Here is a 14238-nt window from a genome sequence, read left to right as displayed (position 1 = left end):
ATTATAGTTTTCTGAAAATAACAAATATTAATTTGTGCCAGAATGAAGAAGAAATATAAAGAGAATCAACTCATTAATTTCACAACAAAATGTATTTGGCACAATTTATTTTAAAAACATTTTAGATTTTTTTTTTTTCATTCACCATTAAAGATTATATATGCTGAGCATATTTTTTATATTAAGAGATAAGTTGTCATTTTACAAAAATCGATTAATAAACAATTCACTATTAATATTGTTTATAGAGTTAACTTAGTAGTTTTGTGAGAAAAGGACCCACTTTTTAAAAGAAAGAAAACGTATCATTTTATGTGACTCTTATTTCAACTGGAAGTTGTAATATTACAAGAAACAAGCTGGAAAAAGTTGTAATCCTATGATGATAACATTAATTCTGAGGGGAAAAAATATTTTATGGGATTTTTCTTTTTTTTTTTTTATATAGCTAATAAGGATTAATATGTCATTTTAGGAAAACATTTTCATTTTACGAGAATAACTGTCTATTTTTTTTAAAGGGGAAAAAAGTAAAACTAATGTACGTTTTATTTGAAGAATTATTTAAGTCTCTTTTTTTTTTTTTTCTTCCGAAAATTATCAACTCAACTTTGTGTAGTACATTGAAAAATCTACAGGGGAAACTAAAGTGCTGCACATAAAAACAGGAAACATAGTTACAAATCACATAACATAAAATAAAATGATATCAACAGAATCATGCCAGTTTGCTGTTTGTAAATAGACGTGATTTAAATACCAGGAGCAAAGAGGGCCTGTCTGACACTTTGTGGTAAGCACAGTGATGATGTTCAAACGGTGCATATTATTACAGTGGCTTACAATAAGAGTAAATGTAAAACTTGACTTGTTTTTGATGAAGACCTTGGCCAACTATGCTACCGTATTTTATTGTTGTTCATGATGGTGGAATTCTTTGAGGTGGTACTTATTCGAAATGACGTGCCGTATTTAGCAGGCAACTCGCTACTGTAGCTTCAAAGTCACTTCACTCTGCAACACATATTGATTTTGATTCAACATGCTGATTAATTATTTTGTTGAATTCTTCTGCAAAAATATCAGATGTTACTATAATTCTTTCTTGAACAGTTCCCCTGTAAAGAGCCGTGATGTTCCAGATTATGGTAAGCACATGACATATTTTGCCCAGCTGCATTTGTCTCTTTTCCAGGGCCGAACGTTGCGTCAGCAGAGTAACACACAAAACAAAACAAAAAAAGACTTGATTTGATGCTTCAGTTCAGAAACACCTTGGATGGCGTCTAAAGAGGTTCCCTCGGGGCCTCGCTAACGGGAACGCTTTTGTGCGGACGAATCCAGTTCCTTCCTGCCTTTTGAACATGTGGAACCTTTTGTGATTGTTTCTTTCCTTCTTACGCGCAAGTGCTTTTTAAGTGTTGTTTTGTTTTGTTTTTCCGTTACAGCAAGTCTTGTTCTTTTGTTGCGGTCTGGACTCTGGAGTGATGCCGTCCTCGTGTGTGGACCTGCTGTTGCTCGTGCTTGAATGTCTCAACAGTGACTCACCACTTTCAAACGCCGTTTTTTTTTTTTGTTGTGAAAGAAGACATATTAAATGTATACATTATTAATATGATCTTAAATCTGTACAACTCAATTGGGGGGAAGAAAACATATCAGAGAGGGTAAATAAAAAGAAACAATTGAGATTATATGGTTGCACCAGTGTTCATACCCTCTTAGAACTGTGTTCAGAGTTAACCAATCACATTTGAACTCCTGTTTAATGGCATTCAGCACACACCTGCCTCAGATTGATTAAAAAATAAAGTTCAGGTGTTCTAGTAGGCTTTTCCTGACTGACACACTGCATGTGTATCAATGACACGTATAATATATATATGTTTGTATATGATTGGTCTATATATGTAGCATTCATTAATTTAAAAATAAAAAATAAAAACTTTGTGTAAGGGATACTTGACTCATTGAACTGTTTTTAGCGGTGAAAATTCATATTTTGTTCAGAATTAATTTAACTTCATTATTACTCATGTACAATTAATAATACCTTTGAAAAATGTTTTTCCTCTTGCTGTCGACTGATGATGACATCACCCGTGCTGAGGAAGTAGGTAACGACCAATCATGGTTCACCTGTCTTCTGGGGTTGTTCAGTAAACTGAAACTAAAATCCTGAAGTTACCACATAAATTATATACAAAATATTAACCTTTTTACTGCTGAAAAAGTCTAATTGAGTCAAGTATCTCTTTAAGCTCTATAAATCAAACAATTCATTTTGGAATCTTGGCAGTCTCAACCGTACTGTCCTAAAATTGGTACGTGAGCTCCCTCTAGTGGTAGCGTTATCTTGACTGAGTTCCAGGCCGGACACGCCCCACTGCAATAGATTGGCTGGTGGATCCAGGCCATAGAGTATCGTGAATTCTAGGCTTCGAAAATGGCGATTCCAAATATGTATCACATTTGTACAAAATAAAACAAAGCAAATTGGTTCGGCTTAGAATAAGTGGCATTTATTTATTTTTTTTTATAAAAAAACAACAAAAAAAAACGCCTCCACATTCAAGTATTTCCCGCCTGGATAGAGCAGTACGTGATTAAATAGACGCAGCAGCCAATCATTTTCCAGCAGAGCGGTACAGCAGCCAATCATATTTCAGTAAGGCGCGTCCGCCCCCTAGAATTCGAGTGGGACTCAAAACATCAACTCCCCCAGCCAGTTTCCCGTTCCGCCATTTTGACCATTTTCAGGCAGTCGAACGAAGGTGAGGCAGAAGCGAAAAGCAGCAGAGGCCTTGAAACGACTTGAGTTCAACCGCAGACGTTCCCAGGCCAAACAGAGGTGAGAACCCGGCGCAAAAACACGTTTGACATAAAAATGAGCTCCTTAGTTATGTAATGCGTTGTCCGAAATTGGCCACAAATGGATTGGTTTCCTTCGCTAAACGCTTGTTAGCTCGCTGTGGCTAACCGACATCGTGGCAAACTAGAAATTAGCAATCCATTCTTTCACTAAAAATAATATAACCGTTAATATTCGCTAGCCTTTTAGTCCAGTAATCGTTCACATGTTAAATGCTTGCTGTAGTTTTGGCATGAATTACAACTGCAGCCGCGTTTATTTGGGCAGAATCATTCCGATGTGGTTGTAGTTAAGGATCAGCCAGGCCCTCGAATGGTTTCTGTTGTGTTGGACTTTGAATGTACCATCGAATTGTACGTTTGAGTCGAAGAAAACTTGAGAAATATAGATTAAGTTAGGTATTGCATTGCGTGTATGATGTCGGCACCATTTGATAGGGGAGTTTATGGTCCATTGCTCAATTTTCAGTAATGAATGCCCCACAGTCAGTTAAAACATTTATGCATGTTCGGCACAGTGGTTGCTAAACACAGACAGTAGTGTAGTCAAACTGGTAGAATCACGTGGATTTTCGTTCCATTTCTGACCACAGTTGCTTTCCTAGTCTGACTTTTCTTTATAGATTTATATTCATATTTCATAATGTGTGTATATATATATATATATATATATATATATATACACACACACACACACACACACACACACACACACACACACACACATATATATATATATATATATATATATATATATATATATATATATATATATATATATATATATATATATATATATATATATATATATATATATTTATTAGGGGTGTGAATTGCCTAGTACCTGACGATTCGATTCGTATCACGATTCACAGGTCACGATTCGATTCGATTAATCCCGATACGAATTTATAAGTCGATTGTTGCGATTTTTTTTCATTCAAATTTAGAAAATACTAATCAGTAAGCTTGTAGAGTGTAAGATTTATATGAAAATGTATCATTTATTTATCTGAAATTTCAGTCTTATAGAGGTTGTAATCTGTTTCATGTTTGAACAGCATTAAAATAAAATATTAAGGCTTAAAGTTCTGTTCATATAACATTCTTCCATGCTCAAGGTGTGAATCCTAAAAAAAAAAAAAAAAAAAAAAAATCGATTCTGCCGATTATTGAATCGATTCGAGAATCGCTCGATGTAGTATCGCGATATATCGCCGAATCGATTTTTTTAACACCCCTAATATATATATAAGTTATATTTAAGTTAGACCAGATTTTTTTCCATATTAGTGCTGCAGCTAACGGCATTTTCATTATTGAATGTTGGGTTTGTTTTGATAAAATCTATTGGGTTAAAAATTGGGGAAGTTTCAAATCCAACTGGAACTTCCGTAAATACGGGGTGCGCAACACAAATTTGCCCACCTCTGACCTATATTCACTCGGTAGTTTTGTAATTGTCACAATGTGGTTTGATTTATTTTTGTGTGTCTTATTATTGTTTCAACAGATCATGAGTGGCAGTCGAGTCTTCATCGGCCGCCTGAGCCCGCACGCCAGAGAGAGGGACGTGGAGAAGTTCTTCAAGGGGTTCGGACGGATCCGTGAAATCAACTTGAAGAATGGATTCGGATTTGTGGTCAGCCTCGCCGGCCATTTGCGCCAAAACTTTCTTGAAGTTTTTATGTCCAGGAGAGAAATTTTAAACAAAATATCATTGCAGTTGTATTTTTCTATAAGCGAAGGGGAGAAATGCTTTTAAATCTTATCTTTGTGAGGGAAAAAAAAATCTAACTTTTTATTTATTTTTTCTCTCCCCCAGGAGTTTGATGATCACAGAGATGCAGATGACGCTGTGTACGAACTAAATGGCAAAGAACTGTGTAGTGAAAGGTGAGGTCTTCGCTGTCCAAAGTTCACATGCAGGTTTGCTTTATTTGCCGCTCACGTGGACTTTTCCCTCCCCCCTCGTTTGTTGCAGGGTCACCATCGAGCACGCTCGCTCCAGGAGAGGAAGGGGGGTCATGGGCAGTGGCGGAGGCAGCAGCTCCAGAATGGGAGGCTTTAGTGGGTATCGGCAATCGCGCAGTAGTGGCTCCAGGTACATGAGGGCTTCTTGAATAATTCAGTGTCGTAAAATATTTGAAAGTGTACAGAAAGGTGTTTTTTTTTTATTTTATTTTTTTATATAAATATGGCTGAAACTAGGGCATGGGCGATTTCAATCTCTCTCTCTCGCCCCTCCCCAGTCATTCAGGACGATTATGATTTTAATAAAAAAAATAATAAATTTAAAGGTATTAAAGGTTTAATTCATTCAAAAATAATTTCTCTGCAGAATGTTCGGACAACAATAATGTATACTGATTCTAAATCGGTTTCAACATACCCTTAACATTCATTGTTTGTGCTTTAAATGCCACAATCAAGTGGTTGGTAACTAGTGTAAACATGTCTTCAGCATTGGGCAAAATTTCAAATCACAAACCCATTTGGATAGAACTAAATAGGGGTGTTAAAAAAAAACCGATTCGGCGATACTACATCGCGCGATTCTCGAATCGATTCAATAAAAAAAAAATCGATTTTTTTTTATTATTTTTTTTTTTTTATATATAAAGAGCTCAGAATTGTTCATTCGGTAGTCTTACTGATTCAACGTCTTATCATCATTGCCTTTTTTTTGTGTGTGTGTGTGTGTGTGTGAATCGATTTTTAATCTTCCATTTTTAATGGAAAAATATTCAACAAAACGTCTGACTTCGGGTTAGGATTCACACCTTGAGCATGGAAGAATGTTATATGAACGGAACATTAAGCCTTAATATTTTATTTTAATGCTGTTCAAACATGAAACAGATTACAACCTCTATAAGACTGAAATTTCAGATAAATAAATTTTCATATAAATCTTACACTCTACAAGCTTACTGATTAGTATTTTCTAAATTTGAATGAAAAAAAATCGCAACAATCGACTTATAAATTCGTATCGGGATTAATCGGTATCGAATCGTGACCTGTGAATCGTGATACGAATCGAATCGTCAGGTACTAGGCAATTCACACCCCTAGAACTAAACAAAAACAACTTTTAATAATCCAGAAGACAAAACTCTTTCGCGATTTAGCAAATTTTCAACGATTCGATTTTTAAAATGAAGGTTAATAGAATTAATGCAATGCATTACCCAGCCCTAGCTGTGAAACAAGCACTCAATTTGATTATGAAAAAGTTTGCTGTAAAACGGCTGCCTTTAAATTTAGCAGGATCAATTTCCCACATCGTGTAGGAGTAAGTTGGCGCAATGATGGCAAGCCAACGAGAAATGGTTAAAAAGCAGAATGTTCACACCGTAAGAAAAAAAATATGCTTCATCTGAAGCGGAGCTCTGATTGGTTGTTACCTGAGCCTCGAGCAACTATAATGTCCTATTGAGTTGGTGGCAAAATGGCCACCCCCTGAGATGGTTAAAAAAAGGGCAAGTCTTGCTGCGTAACTCATATTCCACAAATGCAAAATTATCCTGTTATGTTTAGACTAGTAGGAGCACATGCAGCATGTCAATTTTATTTTTTTTGTGTTACCAGATGTCATGGCAGCAACATGCTCATTTTTTGTCGCGTGCGTCTGTGCAGGTATGGACCTCCGGTGCGCACGGACCACCGGTTAATAGTGGAGAACCTGTCGTCACGTATCAGCTGGCAGGTAAGACCAGTCTTGGCCTTTGTGCTCATTCCAAACACTCCATTGTTTAAGTACGTTTAGATTTTATACAACTAGATTATTATTTATTTCCCAAATTGATGCAACATTTTAGCAACGGGGCCAGGTCCAATATGGGTCCCCTTAGCCAATTGGCCAAACAATGCACTTTTTTTCCCTTTTTCTTCTCCCAGAGAGAGCAAGAGTAAAAAACGCAGCAGCTAACTGCTGTTTGAGTCTAGTAGTGTAATCAACAGCCTAGTATAGATGCAAGCTTGTGTAAAAAAAAAAAACAACGCGGCCAACGCACACCCTCCCCGGAGGGCTCACAAGTGTGTAGTGCCCTCTCTCCTGGTTGTGTTTCTGAATAGTGTCCATTTGGTGCCTCTCCTTACACGCAGTTGCCGCCGGTCTAAAGTCTTGGCTGGGCCCCGGTAGCGGGCGAAAGTGGTCTAGCGCAGGATACGGTAGCCTTAGGAGGTCCGTAAGGCCGGTCTGGAGGTTCTGTGGGCTGGCATCCCCGACTGCTGTAACGCCCTCTCAAATCTGCCGGAGGGCCACAAGCCGCCCCCTCTTTGGGGGGTGTTTTTCTGTTGCTGTGACGGGGTGTTGAGTGCCCCCCTCCCTCCCACTGCTACTTCTTGCTCTCTGGTGGTTCCGTACTTGTGGAGGCCTGGAGGTCGAGGTCGTTTCTCGAGGGCTTAACACTGCATTGGTTCCCATTTGCTATTTGGACACGTGGCGCTATGCTAATGTCTTCCTGGTAATGGACACGGTAAGTAGCAATACAACTCATGTGATTTGTGTTATTATCTTTTTGTTTGTTTGTAGCGGTTACCACTGATGCAAGTTCTTTACAGTGTACAGCCAGAGCATTGTCAGGGGTGGGCAAATTGATTTTTGCCCATTTGATTTTTTATTTTTTTTTTAAACGTACAGATGACTTGGCAAAGTGTTAAAACTTACATTTTATAATGGTGCAGTCAGCCCCCGTGTAGCTTGAGATAATGAAATGAGTAAATACGTTTTGACTAACCGATTTTTAAGAGGCTGCAGCTACGTTGATGCAGCAAACATGACTCTAAGTCAGGGGTCGCCGACCTTTTTTTTTGAAAGTGAGACCTTGAATTAAATGGTAATGAATTTAGTGCTGTCACTATCGAATATTTTTAGAATGGATTATTCAATCGACTCAGCGGATTATTTTGCATTAAAGAGTATTACGAAAGTGTTTTGAGGTTTTTATTTTGTACTTAGTATTCATATAGTGATTTTTATTTATTTATTTATTTTTATTTATTTTTTAAGGGTGGATTGATACTTTACTATGTTACCGGTTCGGTCATTGTTTTCAAAATAAAACGGGTTTGCAAATGTCTTATTGTGATTAAACACAGAAGATAATCAGTCTTCTTTCATCGAGGATGACAGAAATCAGTGAACAATTAATGTTGATATGCTGAAATCAGGATTTGGACAATTTTAAGTAAAAAAAAAAAAAAATGGCTCAGAATGATTACTCACTTATTAAAACAGTTGTTGATTAATTTGGTAATGATTACTTGTCGATTTAACTTTTGACAGCTCTAGACTACCTGGTGGCCATGGGCACCATGTTGGTGACCCCTGCTCTAGATGATGTAAATGCTCAGTGGGCTAGATTATTTTTGCCCGCCCCTGCACTATAGAAAAACTTCAACACCACATGATAGGCCAAAACTTAATAACTAGCTGTGGCGTCACTCAATCGTCAGTGGCTAAAGCTAATGGGTAATAAGGCCCTTAAAGTGTATTATTATTATTATTTTCCCTATTTTATTTTATTTTTAAACTGCGGAGAGCTTAATTTTTTATTTATTTTTTGTTAAATTCCAACCATATATTTTGCACCCAAAAAGTCACACAGCCCATTTCCACTGTGAGGTACTGGCTGGAGAAACTGAAGATTAATCCATGCCACACCAGACAACTTTATCATATTCAATACTGAAGCCCCAGTTAACAGGGCTCGTGTAGTGTTCCCAACACCCCCCCAATGACTGGACAAAGCTGCTCAGTCAATGAGCGACTCGCTGTGTTTTGTCGGCCATCTTGCCTCGTCAAGCAATCATAACCCCCCCTCCCCTCCCCAGTGTGCCAAGAAGGTACTGCACGGTGGAAAAGGGTCTGTTATAGTGACCTTTCCATTTCGAAAGTAGCTATAACTTAATTTTTTGTTAGTCTACAACATAACTAGCGTGCACACTAGACTAGCCAGTGAGAGTGTGTGTTGCTTTTGTTGCTGTGTGCTCATGTCTCTCCCCTCTAGGTGTGAACAAAACTCCGGTTCCTCAGGGGGCCGCCTTGCACTGCTCTTGTTCTAACTCGTGCTTTCACGCAGGACCTCAAAGACCTGATGAGAAAAGCTGGAGAAGTGACCTTTGTTGACGCACACAGGCCCAACAAAAACGAAGGGTGAGCTGTCTGGTGCCGGGTTAGCCCCCCCCCCCCCCCTTTTTTTTTTTTTTTTTTTTTTTTTTTTTTTTTTTTTTTTCTCCTCCCTGTCAAACACAAAATCTGACTCATTTCTCTCGGGGTTGGTCCGCAGGGTTGTTGAGTTCGCATCCCGAAGCGATATGAAGAACGCCATCTCCAAGCTGGACGGCACCGAGCTGAACGGACGCAAGATTAAGATCTTTGAAGACAGTCGCGGGTGAGTTAAGACTGGAAGCTTAGTTTAAAAAAAAATAAAAATTCTGGGTGGGGAATCAGGATCCATCTCTGAATCCCTCGATCTTCTTCTCACCCCTCCAGACACAGCCGGAGCCGTTCTCGCTCCCGTTCCCGCAGCCGCAGCTACTCGCGCAGCCGCTCCCGCAGCCGCAACCGTTCCAGGAGCCGCAGCCGCTCGCGCACGCCCAGCCGCACCCCGGAAAAGAAGGCGGCAAGCGGCGGCAGCGGCGGCCCCAAAGCTGGCGACCGCTCCCCCTCCCGTTCCAAGTCTCGCTCTAAATCCCGCTCCAAGTCTCGATCCAAGTCCCGCTCCCGCTCCCCCCGCTCCCGATCCCGTTCCCCGGCCCCCGCGCAGAACAACCAGTCGCGCTCCCGCTCCAGGTCCCGCTCGCGATCCCGCTCGGCGTCTGCGGAGAGCAAGCATTGAGAGGCAAAAAGTCGTGTACATGATTGTCCTTGTTGAATTCTACGATGGGATGGCTTCTTTAGCGTTTTTATTTTTTGTCATTCTTAGTTATTTTGGATGTGCTTCCACAAGATTTTTTTTTTTTCTAATATGTTTGTGCCCCTTTGTATAATTTGAACTGATCCATAATATTTGCATCAGAGCGAGTGTGCTTATTGCAGTGCAGGCACCATCGTTTGATTTGCATTCACTGCCCTCATCTTTGAACAAGATGCATTTCATTGGACTCTTTTTGACGTATCGTCAGGACGTTATTACATGCACGATTTCTAATCAGCCATTTTGTTCATTCAAAATAAAACTCACTTTCTTGTGATGGCAAAATGAGCAACGTTTTTTTGTGTGTATTGCCTCACATTATTTGTGTGTCTAAATAAACCTTTCACAAATTGAGTCGTGTGATTGATCATCGTACCTTTTCCAAACAACTGCAGATGCCTTCCGAGTTGATTCATGATGCTGTGTGCAGGTTAAGATGGTTTTAAAAAGCAAAAATATGGGCGCCATCTTTGTTTTTAATGATTCTTAAAGTTAAGCGGATTCCATGTGATGTTAATCCCTAAAAAGTCCATCCTACGCTCCCTGGTAACCTTAATGCTAAATACTGACTCATCTCTTCAGAAACCAAGTATGGTTTAAAAACAAAAAAAATTAAAATCTAGTTTCTTGGTATTCTAATACTTGTCATGTACACTTTTGGGGGCATTGTAACGTCGATTTTTGGGCACTGTTTTCATATACATTTTCATTAGCTGAGTAAAGTGAATTTTAATGAGTAAAACATTGAAAATTGTACTGGAAAACAAGTGGACATTTATTTTCCTTCGTGCACAGTAACCTGAGCTCAACTTAAGGAGTTATCAACCTGATAAGTAAACAAGTGAATGTGGGTCAAATGTTGCCCAGGGAACAAGTACGAAGGCAATGAATAACATTGAATTGAAATAATTTTAAAAGGCAATATAAATTAGTGAAAAATCAGTTTTCGTTGACTTTGGAGAGGCCCCGTGGTATTATTTAGAGTTCAGTTTTGTCTTAAAGGGGCATATGTTTATGTGATTAAAATGAATTAAAAATAATCTAAAAGTCAATCAACAATGCAAATTGGTAGAAAATCATCCATTTTAAGATGCCCCCATATTTGTGTGTCCCTTTTTTATGTATGTCACATTCCATTCCAGATACAATAATATCCATAACATCTATTTTATTTCTCCCTTAAAAAAAAAATAAAAAAATAAAAATAAACGTCTGTTCCAGCTCCGCCCCTCCCCTCTGCATGTGCACCACTAATCGGCCCTCATATGCGGGACGAGGAGCAGCGTGGTGGGCACAACAAGCCCCGCGGTCACTCGCTTCTCAGCGGGCTTGGCTTCCCTCACCCCCACCCCGCCCTTACCACCACACCGGCAACCACACCTCCACCAAGCCGAGCTGAGCGACGAGGGGCTGGGGCGGAGAGACACCGAGGCTCGTCCTCGACCGTCGCACTAGCGTGACCGAGGGACGCCTCGCTTCCAACACTTGAGCCGGCGTGCACGAACGCGACCCGGGCACCATGGCGGAGAGAAGTGGCCGGCTGAGCTTCCCCGGCAGTGGGGCTCTCAACAGACCAGTGCCGATGAATTTGTTCGCAACGTGGGAAATCGACGGCTCGTCCCCGAACTGCATCCCGAGGTAAGACCGACGCTGCGCCCTCCCGCATGCATGCGGCGTTCTTTTAAAACTTTAACCAATGCAGCCACTGCCCGGGCGGTGGCATCGACGACACAATTGCCACGCAGGGTTGCTGCGGGGGGTACCCGGGCCGGGCTTGAGACTCGGGGCGCCTGGGCCGCCTGCAGTCAGTGCAGTGATGTGTTGTGATGGAGGGAGGGATGCTCAAAAAAACCCAAAACGCCCAATCCATATATTTTTTTAAATGATGTAGCTCAAACAAACATAAATATGCATTTATACGACCATAACAGGTTGATATGAAAACAGGGTACAAGACAAAATAAGTATACTAAATATGCTAAACTAAGTTCAAGGATGCATATGCTAAGATAATAGTTTAACGACCCCCCCTCCCCCACAAAAAAAAATACATCTGCTGAAGTAAGAATTAAAATAAGTACACTCAACTGGAGGATAGTATGCTAATGCTAATCTAATTCTATATGAAGGTGGTTTAACAACTTTTCTTACACACGGTAAATTACAAATTAAATTAAATGTTTATGCTAAAAATGCTAAACTAAGATTTAAAATATGTTTACTCTAATATCTTAACTAATTATGCTCATCTAAGTATGCGTAAAAGAGGCTCAACAACGTTCTCATGTACAGTATGGTATTATTTGAAATAGGTACACTAAATATGATAAACTAAAATGGAGTTTAAATATTCTGATATAATAGCGTGACTAATTATGCTAAACAAGGCATACACAAAAGTGGTTTGGCTACTATATCCAACGTATGCTAATGATTTGAAATTAGTAACATGCTAAACTGAACTCTTAGATACATAATACTCCAATATCTTAACTCATTTTGTGACGCTAAATTAAACGTATTTGAAAGTGGTTCAAGAACTTTCTGAAATACGTTTTGAAAATGCCACGCAAAGCCCAAAATTGTCATTGTGGTACGCTACAATGACTTTAGCATGCAAAGATAAACTTGAAAATTTCTTATATTAACATTGGCTTTAATAAACTACACCAGTGTAAGGTCAGTACACTAATTTAGTTTTAAGATACATATATTAAACTAATACCTCCTTGACTAACTATGCTAAACTAATCTGGGTTTACTACAGTGCGTTGTTTAAATTACAGCTAGACTAGCTAAGTATGCTAAATTAAGATCAGGGATAAATTTGCTAACCTAATATCTAGCTAATTACTTTAAAATAACCCAAGGATATGCTAGCAATCTATAAAATAGCTAGGCTAGCTAAGTATGCTAAACTAAAACATGCTACTTTGAATCCTATGTTTGTTTTTCTAAAATGTGTCTTCTAAAATAAGCCCTAATGCTAACATAAACTCCTTGTTATCTTATTGAAGTGATGTTTCATGTTTCAATGGTGATGTTTTTAGGTTCAGCTTTTGAGTGTCCCTCGTGATTTTCTTTGTTCTTAATTGGAAGCAGTGATTTTTTTTTTTATTTCCCGATCTAATCCGTGTCCGCCATCATTTCTTGCCATGCCTGGAGGGCTCCGTTGGGGGTGTCTCAGAGGCGCAAAGCTATTAGGCAGCCAAGCTTCTTGAAGTCACATGTGGCTGTTCGCCCACACGCTTAATAAGTCTTCTTGATTCTTAATTGCAGCGCTGGGTTAAATGCTACAATTTGCTTTCCAACCAGACAATTGCTCTCATTCATGTTTTTGTGGTCACTTGTTGCAAAGCGGGAAGTCGAGAGCCCTGCTTTCACACCAGTGTTATTTGGCCAAGGTGCGCAAAACTGTTCAATAATTTGTAATTCTCTTTAAATGATGTAAATTCTGTATGTTTTATCAAGTCTGCTATATGAAATACTGTAAACTACAATGAGCATTGAGTATCACGCCTCTGGTAGAACAATCATCTTTGGAGGTTGTCGGGCCGGCAACGCTCGGGACACTCGCTCTTTTGTCCGCAAGGGATGCTCGCGCTGCGGGAATGCCGAGTAGGACGCCGGAGAGGGCGGCCAGAGCGTCTCTTTGTTTGGACGCTGCCCACTTTTGTTGGACTCCTCCTCCTCTTGCATCCAGGGAATCTTCTCCGTGGGAAGCAATGCTGACGTTAGCATCTTGGTTCAGTTTGTTTTGTTAGCATTAGCATTAACTTCCACTTACGAAGTCGGAAAAAAAAGAAGGACCCCGACTTCACCTACGGACTACAAGTGACGACCCCTTTGGGAACACAGACCGTGAATGGTAAAACACAATTTACTCGAGTATAAAACCAGATAGCTTTCTTCATTCATAAATATTCGACATATAACTTCACGTAACGCAACGTACGTGACAGTATGCCGCTATCTCCCGGCATGAAAATATACAGTGAACCACTGAACTGTATGGAATGCTTGTGAAATAAGATAAAACAATAAATGAAGCAAAATTACAAGAAGGTAAGTTTGCTGAACCAAAATAAAAAACAATTTACCACTATCCGACATTTTGGTTGTTTACTTTCCCCTTGAACGCTTTCAGGTCGGAACTAGGAAAAAACTAGGGATGTAATGATGTAAGGATGAATGATTTTTTAAAAAGATCACAATATTGTAAAAAAAAAAAAGAGAGCTCATACTAAAAAAAAACAAAAAAAAACCATACATAACAGCAATGCATATAAACCACCTACAATCTCTAATAACAATATTGAGGCACGTATTTGCTAATGCAAGCACACATTGATCGCTTCACAAGCAAATTAGCTTCCCCTTCACCTGACAATTAACATAGATTTTAAACATAGAAGGCCAAAACATCCCTCATGAAAATTAA

General features: G+C 39.3%; 2 protein-coding genes across 6 annotated transcripts in view; both read left to right on the top strand.

Moving 5' to 3' along the window:
* Positions 1–2705: 2705 nt before the first annotated feature.
* srsf5a (serine and arginine rich splicing factor 5a) lies at positions 2706–10151 on the top strand. The gene is made up of 8 exons (XM_077537874.1): positions 2706–2851; positions 4385–4513; positions 4697–4767; positions 4856–4975; positions 6514–6583; positions 8961–9034; positions 9168–9272; positions 9374–10151. The coding sequence occupies exons 2-8, from the start codon at positions 4388–4390 to the stop codon at positions 9717–9719; spliced, it is 912 nt and encodes a 303-aa protein (XP_077394000.1). The 5' UTR covers positions 2706–2851; positions 4385–4387; the 3' UTR covers positions 9720–10151.
* Positions 10152–11047: 896 nt separating this feature from the next.
* The window catches only part of pacs2 (phosphofurin acidic cluster sorting protein 2), a 42286-nt gene continuing 39095 nt past the window's right edge, over positions 11048–14238 (top strand). For all 5 annotated transcript variants that reach the window (XM_077537870.1, XM_077537873.1, XM_077537871.1 and 2 more), the window contains exon 1: positions 11048–11435. In XM_077537870.1, coding sequence (XP_077393996.1) covers positions 11317–11435 — 119 coding nt within the window. In that variant the 5' untranslated portion in view covers positions 11048–11316. The remainder of the gene's footprint in view (positions 11436–14238) is intronic.

This window comes from Festucalex cinctus, chromosome 12 (genome assembly GCF_051991245.1).
Source record: "Festucalex cinctus isolate MCC-2025b chromosome 12, RoL_Fcin_1.0, whole genome shotgun sequence".
NCBI classification, from domain to species: domain Eukaryota; kingdom Metazoa; phylum Chordata; class Actinopteri; order Syngnathiformes; family Syngnathidae; genus Festucalex; species Festucalex cinctus.
The sequence above is the reverse complement of the archived record's forward strand: the minus strand, read 5'-3'. Positions and strand labels throughout refer to the sequence as shown.

Coding starts and splice junctions, on each gene's coding strand:
- srsf5a (XM_077537874.1), top strand. CDS start 4,388: ATGAGTGGCAGTCGAGTCTTCATCGGCCGCCTGAGCCCGCACGCCAGA. Junction 4,514..4,696: donor AGAATGGATTCGGATTTGTG/GTCAGCCTCGCC, acceptor TCTCTCCCCCAG/GAGTTTGATGATCACAGAGA. Junction 4,976..6,513: donor TCGCGCAGTAGTGGCTCCAG/GTACATGAGGGC, acceptor GCGTCTGTGCAG/GTATGGACCTCCGGTGCGCA.